The sequence below is a fragment of the Pan troglodytes genome, chromosome 20 (genome assembly GCF_028858775.2).
Source record: "Pan troglodytes isolate AG18354 chromosome 20, NHGRI_mPanTro3-v2.0_pri, whole genome shotgun sequence".
Classification (NCBI taxonomy): Eukaryota; Metazoa; Chordata; class Mammalia; order Primates; family Hominidae; genus Pan; species Pan troglodytes.
In genome coordinates, this window is record NC_072418.2 from 54,148,447 (window position 1) to 54,164,152 (window position 15,706).

Genomic DNA, 15,706 nt, shown 5'->3' on the forward strand with positions numbered 1-15,706 from the left:
CTGAGGCCTAAAGGAGTGTGGGGAGCTGCCCAGACTGAGGGAGCCGCAGTTCTAGGCTCTGAGATTGCAAAGGTTTATCGAGTTCAAGAGCCCAGCAGGGCCAGATGAGCTCAGAGCTTAGGGAGAGCTTGGGAGAGGCTAACCTACTGGCAGAGCCTCAAGGGCTCTGGTGAGAAGTTTGGGTTTCATCTCCCTCGTGGAGGGCTATTGCCTCTCATGCTTGGTCATCCTGGAAGGTGAGCTGCTCTCAGTGGGGACTTTACCTGCAAGAAGCATATGCGGACAATGTGGTGGGCAAGTCCCTCTGAAATGAGTTTTGTGTGAGTTGCCCAACAGCGAAACACACCGGGGGCTATTTGTGTTCATTGCTCACTTTGTCGCTCTCTGATGCAAATCTCTATAAATGGAGGCCTCAGCTTCTAAGATAAATAAAAAAAGGTTTTTTTTTGCCACCGAAAGCCCAGGCCAAAATAGACATGCTTCCTTGTCATTCCCTTGATCAATGACTAGATTTTTTTTCTAGCGCCCCCTTGATGTGGGGGTGTCATATCCAGGTCCCTACCTAGTATGGACCCAAGGCCTTGTTGTCTGCTGTCACTGGACCATTTAAAGCAAGTCCCTTGGTAATTATAACAGCAAGCCCCCACTTCCCCACAACCCAGCAGTGTGCAGCCAGCCCTCAGTTGATGCGTGGCCTCTGATCTTCAGTCCCCAACGTCCTTACGACCTCAGCCCCATCAGTATTTTCGGATGTTTTTGTAGAGCAAGCGTTTTCAGACAGGAAATGGACGTTTGAATCTTATTGTCTGAACGCAGAAAGAAACAATGGAAGGATCTCCATTTGGGGAGGAACAGCTCGGGTCTTTAAAGCTTGCTCAGGCTGCTCTGCAGGGGACACGGGACAGAAGGACACAGCCGCCAGCCAGCGACCAGCAGGTGGCCCCTGCAGCTGCCAGAGCAAGAAAGGAAGGGGAACAGTTATATAATCCATGGGACAGCCATACAACAGAACAACACAGCTGTCAGAAAGAGCAAGGCGGTGTACCGGGCATGGACATGCAGACATGAGCCAGCAATATTCGAAGGAGGAAGAAAGGTACAAAAAAAAAGACCTGTCCAAAACTGAAAAGTATATATGGAGACATCGCAGAGCAGCAAGAGAAGCAGGAATGGACCAGACACGAAGGGCCACCAGGCTGAAGGGCTGGGCTGTGTCCTGGGGGGACTGGGAAGCAATGGGAGGGCTGTGAGCAGGAGAGGAGCCGGGCAGCTCTGGGGGACAGAGTGAATTCCAGGAGGCCCAGAAAGAAGCTTGGGAGAGGGTCCACGCCAAGAGAATAGAGGTTCTTATCCCCATTTGACGGCGTGGGGTGGGGCTGTGCTGGTCTCAGAACCAGGAAGCGGAGGAAGCTGGTGTTCTGGGCCCAGCCCAGGGCTCCTTCTGGGAACTGGACGGGGAGCACAGCATTCACCACGGGGCTTCCTGCCTTAGAATGAAGATGCTCACCTGGTGGGAGGAGCATCAGAGTCCCAAGGCCAAAGAAGGCCTGCCCCTGAAGAAACCAGAGCTGCTGGAGGAAACAGAAGTACCCAAAATGCCTGAAGCTGACACCCCACCAGACCGGGCTGGAGGTAAGTCCCTGGGACAGTCACAGGCAGACTGTCAAGCAACAGGGCCGCAGGCCAGGGCCCCCACCCCATCACCTGGCAGAACCACCGGGAGGCACTTGTTCAGGACGGAGAGACCCAGGCCCCCTCGCCCCACACAGCAGATGCTACATTTGCCGAAACAAAGCCCCACAGACTGGGCGGCTTGAACGGCAGATACTGATTTTCTCCCCCTCTGGAGGCTGGAAATCCCAGGTCAAGGTGCCAGCAGCAGAGCTTCCTTCTGAGGCCTCTCACCTTGGCCGGTAGATGCTGTCTTCTCCCTGTGTCCTCACGGGGTCATCCCTCTGCGTGTGCCTGGGTCCTAATTTCCTTCCCTTGTAAGGACACCAGTCATTGAATTCAGGCCCATCATGTGACATCATTTAACCTTAATCACCGATGTTAAGACCTTGTCTCCAATACAGTCACATTCTGAGTCACTGGGGGTTAGGATGTCAACATATGAATGATGGGGGGTGGGGTGGATCCACACTTCCGCTCATAACAGAGGCTTAAGGAGGCTGCTTGGATTCCCCCGTGTTGGGTACTTAGAGAGGGGATTGGGCTTGTCCAAGGCAGCGGAGCAACCGACTGTGGTTCTCCCAAAGTCTAGGGCTCTGGAGAGAAAGAAGAGTGTAGACTCCGAGATGGATCACGGCACGCGGCCCAGGACGTGGAAACCTGGCCCAGGCAGAGGTGCGACTCCATCCCAGACTCCAGACCCAGAGGCCAACGCCCGGCTCTCACCCATTTCCTGGGGAAACATGCCCCGGGGCCTCCCCAGCGCCGCCCTCATGTTAGCCAATGTAGGGGACACGCCTAACACCTGACACCTGCCCAAGGGACACGCCACCCCAGCAGCCAGGCTGACAGGAGCAGAAACAAAACACACAGGGATACGCCAGGCGGGCAGCACCAGGAAACAGGCTGCTGCCGCCACAGGGGCCGCTGTGAGCTCAGAGTGGATCCAACCCAGCCTCAGCTTTCTTCAGAGAGAGAAACTGAAGCATGCTCAGCACGATGGGAAGTGGCTGAAACCCTGAAGAACCCCCAAGAGCACATCCACGGAGACACTGGGAACCATGAGGCCCCAGCCTCTGCACATCTGCATTGCAAACAGGGAAACTGAGGCTCACGTGCCTCGGGCCACACTGCAAGGCTGTGCGCTGCTCAGGACTCCGGAACCCGGGACCCTTGTCCCCCGCTGCAGCAGCTGACCCTGTCCTGGCCATTTTCTCCTGACTTTATGAGACTCTAGTGCAGAGGTTGCAAACTCAAATGCTCACAGCCACCAGGCAGAGAACAAGAGGGGCACAGTTGGCCTAATGGGGGCCGTGCCTGTCTTGAAAGCAGCTGCCCCTCCTGAAGGCGGCGGCTCACAGTGGCGGAACTCCCTCCAACTCCTCCCCACCCGCTCCCCACAGGTCAGGAACACGGGGAGACTACAGCTAGCTCTTCATATTTTTTTTGTTTGTCTTTTGAGGAGAATCCAGAGATCTCGATTTCAGTGTGAAATATCTTGATTCCAGCACATTAGCAATTGAGAACATGTTTTTAAAAGGCAGCGCCGCGTGGGTCAAAGAAAAACCCTGATGAGCCCTCTCATTTGCAAACTCAGATCAGAGGCATAGATGTGGAGGGGACTCCTGCTCCCTGAACACCCTTCCTGCCCACAGCAGGCGGGGTTATTCAGAACGCAGACGCTTTGCCAAGGGCAACAAGAATCCCCAGGTTCTGGGAGGAAGCTTGTGTGTGGAAGAGTAAGGAGGGATTTCTAGGTAGAGAAAAACATTCCAGGTGTTCACTCATGTCACTCATGTGGCCACAAATCCCCGGAGGCCTCCTGTGTGCCAGGCTGCGGGCTGGGGACAAAGAGGAGTCAGACCCAGGTCCTGCCCATAAGACCTCCAGGTTGTTACACCCTTCGAGCAGGGCCAGGGCTGTGTCCCAAGAAGCATGGGGAGAGGGGAGGGGAGGAGGAGCTGGCATTGAGGGAGGGAGGGCTTGACCCGGCTTGGGGAGCTGAGTGTTGCTACCTGAGCCCAGCAGGCATGCAGGGAGAGGTGACAGCACCGCCAGGCACAGAAAGCTGCAAGATTGAAGGCAGGAGGCATGGTGCTGGGGGGTCAGAGCACTCCAGCAAGGGCAGAGCAAGCAGCATTTCTAGGGCAGGAGGCAGACAATGGTGAGAACTGAGCCAGGCAAGGGGCCACAGGCTGCGCCTGGGTAAAGCTCCCTGCAAACAGGCCTCAACTGTCGCCCCGCTCACCCTCAGGAGAAACAAGGGAGGAGCTGATACCTGGGGGATCAGCTTCCCCCTCTCTCTGAAGGACATGCACAGTGGTGACAATGTCCCTGAGTTTGACTTCAGTCCTGATCCCCCACCAATTGAAAGGTCATGGGGACTAGGAGAGTGACTTCAGGAAAAATGTGGCATCCATATGGGTGGGCTGAGGGATGAGCGCAGCAGGGGCCCAGCAGCTCCACAGATACAGGTGAGATTGGAAAGTGGAATCATCTCCCAAGAAGTGGATATTGGGCTGAACTCTTCCCCAGAGTCAAGGGAAAGACACAAGAGGGCACTCCAGGTCAGACAGACAGATGGGGTCTAATACCAGGCTGTGTGTCCCCGTCTAGGCTGAGGTCACTGCCGGCTCCTCGAGATTCCCCGTAGGGACCAGAGGGGGCTGAGTCCATGGAGCAAACTGCTAATTGGCCAGTGGTCAGTTGTGTGCATTTGTACATCTACAAGGAGAGGGTCCAAGGAGGAGGCCATGGCAGGTGGCTCTGTACAAACCTCTGTTCCCTCAGGAGATGACGGAAGCAACCGTGATCACTGTCCTGGCCAGGACTGAGGGTGACCCAAGCCCTCACAGGCCTTCATTCACTTAAGCCGGAGATCCTGTGGAATCAGTCTTATTACCATGCCCATTTTACAGAGGAGGAAACTGAGGCCCAGAGAGGCTCAGAAGCCTCCCTAAGGTTACGTTCCTACCTTCTGAGACAGATGCTATCCCCTTGCCCTTACCCACAAGGAAGTTGAAGTTCAGAAAGGGGAGGGTCCTTCCAGAATCTCACAGCGTGGGGACAAAGCTAGATTTGAGGTGACTCTGCCCTCTCCTGCCTGCTCCTAGGAGCAAGTCCCATCGGGATCACATCAGGCTCACTTCTCCCCATTCCAGAGTGCAGACTATGGAAGGGAACTGTCTGGGGCCATGCAGCCACTTCAGGCTTTGCTGGCTCCAGGAGCAGGCCTAGGCTTTCCCTCCCATTGACCCTCAAAGTCTAGTTTCTCTGTCTCTGTTTCTCTCTCTCTCTCAATTCCATGCACAGATGGTTAACTCTCTGTGTGCCCTGTACCCTGCTAGATTTGGAGAATGGCTGTGGATAGGGCTGCCACCATCCCTTCCTCTCCCAGATGCAGATTCCCCCAACCATGGGACACCGCAGGGTGGGGGGGTCCGTGGGATCATGAACTTCTGCGGTGGCCACTTGGACAACAGAGCTGAGCCACCTGTGTTTACATCCCAGCTCTGGCCCTGAGTGTGGGCCATTCCCATGTTCCCTAACCCCAGCTTTCATCTGCAAAATGGGGGTATAGCAGACCGTGGATCACTGTGAGGCACAGAGGAGTTCATGTTTATTCAGTAACCAGCTCGGGGTTAAGGGCACGGTGACGGCAGCCTGTGTCTGTTGCACACTGTGTCTGTGCCAGGCCATGTTCTAAGCACATTACATGGGTCCTCTTGTTTATATCCATCAGGGTTCCACCAGGGAAACAGAACGAGTAGCTGATCCTTATACAAAGGCTTATTGCATGGGAGTGGCTTATGTGATTCTGAGAGCTGGCTAGGCAGGTGCTATGGACTGGATGTCTGTGTCTCGCCAACATTTTTACGTTGAAACTTAACCCCCACTATGATGGGGTCTGGAGGCCTCGGTGTGGACTGCTACAACAAAATACCATAGACTGAGTGGCTTATAAACACAAGAAATTCATTTCTCACAGTTCGGGAAGCTGGGAAGTCTAAGACTTCCTATTTCTTCTCTTGGGAAACCTCCATTCTGCTCTTAAGGCCTTTTTGGGATGTGATTAGGTTATGTAGGTGGAACTTTCATGAATGGGATTCATGCCCTAAGATGGCCGGGCATGGTGGCTCATGCCTGTAATCCCGGCACTTTGGGAGGCTGAGGTAGGAGGATAACTTTAGCTCAGGAGTTTGAGACCAGTGTGGGCAACCTGGAGAAACCCCATCTCTACTAAAACTACAAAAATTAGCCAGGCATGGTGGCACATGCGTTTGGTCCCAGCTACTCGGAGGATGAGGCAGGAGGATCACTTGAGCCTGGGAGGTGGAGGTTGTGCCACTGCACTCCAACCTAGGTGGCAGAGCCAAACCCTGGCAAAAAAAAAAAAAAGACCTAAGAGGCCAGACGTTTCCTCTTCTACCATGTGAAGACATAGCATAAGGCACTGTCTGTGAACCAGGATGCCGGCCCTCACCAGACACTGAACATGCTGGTGCCTGGATCTTGGACTTTCCAGCTCCCAGAACTGTGAGAATTGAATTTCTTGTGTTTATAAGCCACTCAGTCTGTCGTATTTTGTTGTAGCAGTCCACACTGAGTAAGACAGCAGGTCTGAAGTCTGTAGGGCAGGCAGGCAGGAGGGGCAGGCTGGAAACTCCAGCAGCAGCTGAAGCGAAATTCTTTCTTTTCCCGGGAAACCCCCATTCTGCTTTTGAGGCCTTTCAACTGATTGAATCAGACCCAGCTACATTATTGAGGATAATCTCCTTCACTTAAAGTCAACTGATTAGAGCAAAAACAACAACAAAAAGGTAACTATGAGACGTGACGGATATGTTAATTTGCTTGACAGTAGTAATCATCTGATTATGTGTATATATATATATATATATATATCAAAACATCATGTTGTATACCTTAAATATATACAGCACAGTCAACTGATTAGAGACGTCAGTCACAGCTACAAAATCCTTCCACAGCGACATGTCTCAGTGTTTGGTTGAGCAGCTGGGGTCTGTAGCACAGCCAGGTTGGCACATAAACAGACCATCGCACTGCTGGTCCCCACCATGGCCCTGTGAGGTGGGTTCTGAGATTATCCCCATCCTGTAGAAAAGGATGAGGAGACTCAGAGAGGATAAGGAGCCCGCCTGACTGAACAAACTGCCGAGACACCTGAGCCAGGGCTGGGAACGTCCCTTCCTCACCCCCCCGCGCCACGTCCCATCCAACCTTGCTCAGGGAATGTCTTCAGCTGCTATTATTAGCACCAAGCTCGGCTCCAGGGACATGGCACAAAAAAGAAAAGTACATCTCAAAGTGGGTAACCATACCTGACCTTGTCCTAGGAAACAGAGAGTCGGGGAGGGATGTCTTTGAAGATGAGAAGAGTTCAGTCAATGAAAGGGATAGGAACTAATTTATTCTCTCAAAAATATACTGAGGGCCAGGCGCGGTGGCTCATGCCTGTAATCCCAGCACTTTGGGAGGCCGGGGTAGGCGGATCACTTGAAGTCAACGTGGTGAAACTTTGTCTCTACTAAAAATACAAAAAGTTAGCTAGCTGGGTATGGTGGAGTGCACCTGTAGCCCCAGCCACTCCAGAGGCTGAGGCAGGAGAATTGCTTGAGCCTGGGAGGTGGAGGTTGCAGTGAGCCAAGATCGTGCCACTACACTCAAGCCTGGGTGACAGAGCAAGACTGCCTTTAAATATATACTGAGGCTGGCTATGATGGTATGCACCTGTAGTCCCAGCTATTCAGGAAGCCAAGGCAGGAGGATTACTTGAGGCCAGGAATTTGAGACCAACCTGGACAACACAGCAAGACGCCATCTCTACAAAAAATAAAAATAATAGCTGGGCATGGTGGCATACACCTATAGTCCCAGCTACTTGGGAGGCTGAGACAAGAGGATAGCTTAAGGCCAAGCACAGTGGCTCACACCTGTAATCCCAGCACTTTGGGAAGCTGAGGCAGGAGGATCACTTGAGCCCAGGAGTTTGAAACCAGCCTGGGGAATACAGTGACACCCCACCTCTATAAAAAGTTTTTAAAATTAGCATGCAGCCAGGCGCAGTGGCTCATGCCTGTAATCCTAGCAGCACTTTGGGAGTCCGAGGTGGGCAGATCACCTGAAGTCAGGAGTTCGAGACCAGCCTGGCCAACATGGCGAAACCCCGTCTCTACTAAAAATATAAAAATCAGCCCGGTGTGGCAGCGGGCACCTGTAATCCCAGCTACTCAGGAAGCTGAGGCAGGAGGATCGCTTGAACCTGGGAGGCAGAGGTTGCAGTGAGCCGAGATTGTGCCACGGCACTCCAACCTGGGCGACAAGAGTGAAACTCCATCTCAAAAAAAAAAAATTAAAATTTTAAAAAAGAATTAATTATTTTGGAAAGGCTTTGCATGAATAAGGCATGAATCTTTGAACACCCCTGAGATTTCTAAGCATTGTGTTCAGTGGGCTTCAGGCCTTGACTCATGCCCTGCAAAGCACCCTAGCAGAATGGAACGCTCTCCATGAATAAAGATAAAAGCCAAAGATGGTGCTAGGTCAGTGAGGTCCTGGCCTGAAAAAGACAGTCCCCTCCAGTGGGATTTCTTAAACAGACTGTCTAATAAAGGTACGATTTGCAGAGGTGCGAGCAGGGTTAGGGATGTAGGGATGGTAAGGATCTCAGGTGCCAGCAATGGGAGGAAAAGTTTCCTGCCAGATTCTGCTGAGTCCTGGAGGAACAAAGGGAGGAATGGTGTGACCGAGGCCTTAGTGAGAACTGGGATCATGGAGGAGGGGCTGCTGATGGCATTGAGGCTCCCACCTTGGGAGCAGCAGGCAGAGAGGAGGGGATCCTCCAGCCCCCTCCAGTATTCTGCCTGTGCCTCCCTTTGACCAAACCCACCTCGAAGTTGAAGGGCAAGGGAGCTTGCTGATGGGGTCAGTAGAGGTCAGCCTCATAGGCAGAGGGGATGGAGGAGGGATGGTGTGGTGGACTGAATGATGGCCCTCAGAGACATCAGTCCTAATGCCTGGACCTAATGCCTGTGCATGCTACCTGATAAGGAGAAAGGGTCATTGCAGATGTGATGAAGTTGAGGCTCTTGAGATGAGATTACCCGGGTTTATCCAGCTGGTCCTTAAATGCAATCACAGGTGTCCTTTTCTTTCTTTATTTTTTTTATTTTTTATTTTTTATTTTTTGAAACAGGGTCTCACTCTGTCACCCAGACTGGAGTGCAATGGCAGGATCTCAGCTCACTGCACTGCAACCTCTGCCTGAGTTCAAACGATTCTCCAGCTTCAGCCTCCCGTGTAGCTGGAACTACAGGCACAAGCCACGCAATTTGTCTTTTTTGTAGAGACAGGGTTTCACCATGTTGGCCAAGCTGGTCTCGAACTCCTGGGTTCAAGCTCTCCTCCCACTTAGGCCTCCCAAAGTGCTGGGATTACAGGTGTGAGACACATTGCCCGGCTCACAGGTATCCTTATAAGAGGGAGTCAGGCCAGGGACAGTGGCTCATGCCTGTAATCTCAACACTTTGGGTGGCAGAGGCAGGAGGATTGCTTGAGCCTGGGAGGTCGGGGCTGCAGTGAGCTATGATCATGCATAGCTATATCTCTGTCCATTCAACTACCATCCAGACCAAGAAGTAGGACGTGCCCACTGCAGAAGGCTCCCTTCCACGTACCTCCTGCTGGATCTCCATGACATGTCTCCTCCCGGACTCTCCCCAACCAGAGTAATTACAATTCTCACATCTGTTGCCATGGATCATTTTTGCCAGGTATGAGACTTCATATAAATGGAATCATACAGTATGTAATCTCTTGTATCTGGCACTTTTCACTCCACATTACGCCTGTGAGTTTCCACCATGTTTTAGCACGTATCAATAGCTCATTCCATTTTATTAATGAATCGCATTCCATGGTATGAGTCTATATTAATTCATTTACACATTCACCTGTTGCTGGATATTTAGCTATCTTCACTTTGAGACTTGCATAAATGAAGCTGCAGTGAACATTCATTTGCCAGTCTTTGTGGATATATTGTTTTTATTTCTCATGGATAAATAACTGGGGTGAAATTGCTGGATCATAGGAATGCTCAGCTTTAGTAGACACTGACAAAACATTCCCCAAAGCAATCATGCCAATTTACACTCCCACCAATGATACAAGAGAGTTCCAGGTGCTCCACATCCTCACCAACACTTGTTATTGTCAGTCCTTTTCATTTTAGTCATTCTGGCAGCAGAGTAAGAGTATCTCCTCATAGTTTTGATTTGATCTCCCTGATAACTTATGCTGAATTCTTTTTCATGTGATTATTATTACTATTATTTTTTGGTCTGGAGTCTTGCTCTTTCACCCAGGCTGGAGTGCAGTGGCACAATCTTGGCTCACTGCAGCCTCTGCCTCCCGGGTTCAAGTGATTCTCCTGCCTCAGCTTCCTGAGTTGCTGGGACTACAGGCACGTGCCACTACACCTGGCTAATTTTTGTATTTTTAGTAGAGACAGAGTTTCACCCTGTTGGCCCAGCTGGTCTCAAACTCCTGACCTCAGGTGATCCACCCCCTTGGCCTTCCAAAATGCTGGAATGACAGGTGTGAGCCACTGCACCTGGCCTGAATATCCTTTTTTTTTTGTAAAGTGCTTGTTCATGTCTTTTGCCCATTTTAAAAATCAAGATGTCTCCTTTTTGCTGATTTGTGAGAGTTCTTTATATATTCTGGATATAAGTTTGTTATCAAGTGCACATATGGCAGATATCTTCTGTCATATTCTGAGGATATAGGAAGAAAATTAAAGTTTTCGGCTCACTGCAACCTCTGCCTCCTGGGTTCAAATGATTCTCCCCCCCCTCAGCCTCCCTAGTGGCTGGGATTACAGGTGTGCACCACCACACCTGGCTAATTTTTGTATCTTTAGTAGAGATGGAATTTCGCCATGTTGGCCAGGCTGGTCTTGAACTCCTGGCTTCAAGTGATCTGCCCACCTTGGGCTCCCAAAGTGCTGGGTAGAGCTGCCAGGCCCTCAGCAGGTGCACCACCCTCCAGGAACCTCCATGTGTTCAGCTATCCAGAAGCTCTCTGAACCCAGTCCCTTTGGGTTTTTAAGGAGGCTTCATTACAGAGGCATGGCTAATTAAAGCATTGGCCGCTGGTGATGAACTCAACCTTCAGCCCCTCCCTCCTTCTGAGAAATTGGGAGGTGGGCTGAAAGTCCCAACCCTATAATCCTGCCTTGACCTTTCTTGTGACCAGACCCTATCCTGAAGCTACCAGCCATTAGTCAATTAATTAGCATACAGAAGACATCACTTTGGAGGTTCCAAGCATTTAGGAGTTGTATGTCAGGAAAGGGGCAGGAGGAATGAAGACCAGATATATATTTCACACTATCACACCATTCACCCCTGGTCTTTGGACATGGTTCCCTTATACCAAAAGAATACACAACTCAAAAGATACTGCCACGTTACTAGAATCCCATTCAATCATGACTAATTGGTTCAGTCCTTCATATTGTATGAATGTCTCCCAGAGTAAGACCACTCAAGTTTGCAGCCTTCCATTCTATCTTGTCAGGTTCTAAAAGCAGGAGTGGTCTCTGCACACATATAGTTTCACCCTCTCAGGCATCTGGTATAATTGAGCTAAGAGACAATGTCATCCCACGTTCTGAGCATCTTTCAAGGTGTTAACGTAATATTAGATTTCCTTCATTACATAACCCATTTATTCATTCCTTTACCTTCAGCTACCATTCTTCCTTCTCTTCATTTATATCCAAACTTTTCCATCTTTGCAAGGAACACTGTGCTTGTCTAGTCTGCAGGCAGCAATACTAGTCTAGCAAGTACCTGCCCCACAATCCACTCCCATTCAGACTGGGTAAGGTTACACAGGTGCAGAACTAGTGGGCTGGTTTCACTACCAGACAATATAGCTGCATCCACTATTAGCCCCAGTTTTGCCAGATAGGACGGAGGTACAATCTGCCTCTATCAGGCCTTTAGGGAATTCTGACAAAAAAGGGATATGAAGAGATTTGTTAAAGGATGCAAAATTATAGCTAGATAGGAGGAATGAGTTCTAGTGTTCTATAGCACTGTAGGATGACTCCAGTTAACAATAATATATAGCTTCAAATAGCTGGAAGGGGGATAGTGAATGTTCCCAACACAAAGAAATGAAACATTTTTGAGATGATGGATATGTGAATTACCCTGATTCAATCACTATACATTGTGTGTATTGAAATATCACTATGTACCCTGTAAATATATACGATTATTATATGTCAAGTACAAAAAAAAATAACCAACAAACAAAATAACATAGCTACATTTTTTTGCTTAGGAATCATCCCTGCTTCCAGCACTTGTAGTTTCAAGACCTGGTTCTCATCCTAGTGTTACTAACATGCCAGGGGTTTAGTCTAGTTCCCATTGCTAGATGCACAGAAAGCCAACCCCTGAGACAATAAGGGTTGCCAGGGAAGAAGATTTTAACTGGGTGCTGAAGCCAGGGAGAATGGGAAATCAGTCTCAAATTCACTTCTGACGGACTAAAACTGGGGGGTTTATATAGTGGTGAAGGAATGTAAAACAGGAATTAGGGAGGAGTAAGGAAGCAATCATGAGAAATGAGGGATTTAGTCTCTCGTTGTCTGTGTGGTATAATCTGGTGAGTTTCAGTCCTTTGCCTGAAGGTCAGTTCCAAAGGAAAGAACTCAAGTGAGACAAATGTAAATTTCAAATTTTAACACCAAAAGGGTCACTTTCTAGGTTTATTCAAAAACTCAGCAGGTGAGATGGCTCACTCACACCTGTAGTCCCAGCACTTCTGGAGGCTGAGGCAGGAGGATTGCTTGAGGCCAGGAGTTTGAGATCAGCCTGGCCAACATGGCGTGACCCTGTCTCTACAAAAAAAGTTTAAAACTTGCCAGGCATGCTGGCATGCATCTGTAGGATATGCAGGAAGCTAAAGTAGGAGGATCACTTGAGCCCAGGAGATGGAGGTTGAAATGAGCCAGGTTTGCACCACTGCACTCCAGCCTAGGTGACAGAGCCAGACCCTGCCTCAAAAAAACAAAACAGTAAATACCACTTCTATGGGACAATTGGGTTGGTTTTACTAGGACCACTGCATCAGGTAGGAGAAAAAAATGAGGTTATATCTGGAAGAAAGAAAAAAATATATAGTCATTATAGCAACTTGGCAAGAATTGCATAGCCACACCAGCATTCTCCCCACCCCCACTTTCCCAGGTCAACCAGAAAACAGGAAAGTCTAGTGGTGACGCTCCTCTAGTCCCATCAGGTTGAGTGTGAGCACACACTCAGGAGGGCAGGTAAGCCAAATCTTCCTGTTTTTTTTTTTTAATTTTTATTTTTATGGGTACATTAAAAAAAATTATGGCTACATCCTTCATGCTTTTATCTCCCCTGTTTTCGACAACCAATGTTTTAATTGCTCATTCCACTTCTTGATCAAATTATTACCCAAAGGACAGCTCTCTGCCCATTGCTGGACATTATGGGCTAGACAGTGTGTTCCTTGGTCGGAAGAAATGACGGCAGCCTGTGCAAATGTGTGTAATATATTCTGTTCTGATTCTTTTACAGCACTCTGAGCATTTGCATCTTCCACTGGGTAAGCAAAGGCCAGCCCAGAGTCAACGTCTATTCCTGTCAAGACCCATTTGTAGCCCCCCAGGGCTGCTAGCATAAGCCTCACTTGCCAGCCGTGCTTGGGACCTTCCCACCAGGGAATCTGGCCCATAGCCATCTGCAGTTTCTGTCTCTCCTGCTGGCAGACAGAACAGTTCTTAGTGGCATTATGTGCCTGAGAGGGTGCAATAGAAACATATTTAGATTCAGCCCATCTCTGCACTGCTGCAGTGCCCTCATGTCCTCTCATTTCATGCACCCAGGTGGCCACCTTAAGTGAGCACACAGGGATATCTGCTTGTCGATTTCAATCACCTTCCAGACCTGGAAGAGAGCTCTTCTGGTGGGCATTGACATGTCCTACCTTAAGGACCCCTCAAATTTCCAAAGGGCTGTGTGTGTCCCATATGGACATCCCTTTAATAGGCTAGGTTTCCATTATCCACCTGCTTGACTATATGGCCAAGCCATTGGCCACCGCCTGTGAGTCAGTAAAAACCCACACGGAAGGGCTTTTACCACTGTTCAATTCTTCAGCATGCCATTCAGCTCACCGGACGGATTTGTTTTTATCTTCTTTGATCAGAATGGCATCCTTCTAAATAGAACGTGGTCTTTTCATCTTGGCACTGTCATCTGCACACCAAGCAGCTCTTTGTTGGCTAGTTGAGAGCTGTTTATAGGGCACTGTCCAAGTGGCAGTAGGATCCAGCTGCTCCCCATACGCTTCCAGAGTCAGTCCGAGGGAGAAAGAGGCTCCTTTTTCATTAGTATCTCCTCCTTGCATTCCCTAGGTAGCAAGATCCTGTATAAATCATTTCTAATTTATTAGGGGACTCTTCTGGGCATTTAAATCTCCATTAGAGTGTTTTTAAACATAATCCAAGATATTATTGGTATTTCAGGCTTCAAGATCATTTTATGTCCTCAGTCATAGGGGTAGCTTGAATTAATATCCCATAGAAAGTAGTATTATGCTCTTCAAATTGAAATTCTGTAGTCCAGAGTCTCAGTAGTTGTCACTGGAAGGTGCTTTTAGGCTGTTCCCATAGGCCCCAGTCTGGGTTCCATACAGGGCTCTGTCTCAGAGAATTTGTCCATAGCATCACTCTGTCTTCTATTCTACATTTTGTGGGCTCCAGAGATCTGACTGGTTCCTATTTAGCATGTCCAATTAATATTGATTAAAGGCAGATTTACATGGCTTTTGTTTCATAATGCTAGGTATGGGAAACATTTCCCAGTCTGATACAACATCCATCCCCATAATATAATCAGGTAAAATCACTTCAGAGAAAATGTGTTCAAATATACCAACTCTCCTATAAAGGTTTATCTTAATTCCACCAACCCTCACTTTCCTAACTGTAGCCTCTATTAGAACTTTATTAATGGGTTTTGGTTTCACAATACTACAACCCTTAAATTTTTATGTTCTCTCAATCTAATCCCAAGTCAGGACTTCACCAATGGATGTTGGTACCATAGTCAGTGGACCTCCCATATCAAGATGTCCCAAGAATTTCTCTTCTGCATCCCTGATCATTTTGTCCACTTGTGTACATAAGGCTTTAGGTCCCCATCAGGGCGATGAGCATAAGAACTCTTGCTTGTTGGTTAATCTTTATCTTGATTAAAATGCCAGACTATCACCCCAGAAAATTTCAGATCAGATGTCTTATTTTAATCTTTGCTTTCTGACTTTTAAAATTTCTCCAAACTAAGGTAAATACAGCAAACTTTTTTGGAACCCTTTAATGTTAGGGAACCAACAAGTACTCCCTTTGGCCCACCCAACCTTAAATAGTATTATATTAAGACTTTTGTTCTAACTCCATCAATTTCTGTTTTACTCATCCCACTTCTGACACCAAATCTGAGGCTATAGGGAAGACAACCAAAGTGCTTTTTCTATTCTCTCACTCAACAATCAACACTTCTCTTTTGATTGGTGTCACCAAGAATTGTGTAGGGATTTCTCCCCACCAGCAACCAATTAATCAGTTCTGCAGTGGACACGAATTGGGTGTACTCCAATTCAATCCTCATACATCTACCTGGACTTCACAGCAGATCCCACAAGTTAAGGGCTTGGTCCCACAAGACTGTCCCCCACTTCCAATGCCAATTGTAGGCTCCAGGTTCTTTACCTGTGCTTCTGACTGACCAGCTATAAATTGGGGTTCCATAACACCTTTCTCTTCAATTAATTTTTTAGAGCAGCTCAAAGAACTTAGAAAAACACTTATGTTTACCAGTTTATTAAAAAGGATATTACAAAGGATACAGGTGAAGAGACGCACAGGGTGAGGTACAGGGGAAGGAGAATGGAGTTGCCATGC

The 15,706-nt window shown here is 48.6% G+C and overlaps 1 protein-coding gene across 5 annotated transcripts in view; it reads left to right on the top strand.

Moving 5' to 3' along the window:
* The window catches only part of LOC100614571 (SIGLEC family-like protein 1), a 35,326-nt gene extending 20,304 nt beyond the window's left edge, over positions 1–15,022 (top strand). For 2 of the 5 annotated variants that reach the window (XM_054672665.2, XM_054672666.2), the window contains 2 exons: positions 1,493–1,632; positions 2,259–3,184. In XM_054672665.2, the coding sequence (XP_054528640.1) occupies positions 1,493–1,632; positions 2,259–2,263 (145 nt within the window). In that variant the 3' untranslated portion in view covers positions 2,264–3,184. Of the gene's footprint in view, positions 1–1,492; positions 1,633–2,258; positions 3,185–6,396; positions 6,492–9,324; positions 9,468–12,962; positions 13,046–13,319 lie in introns of those variants that run through there. The other 3 variants (XR_008540823.2, XR_010153619.1, XM_054672664.2) reach the window with 3 other exon arrangements.
* Positions 15,023–15,706: the final 684 nt, after the last annotated feature.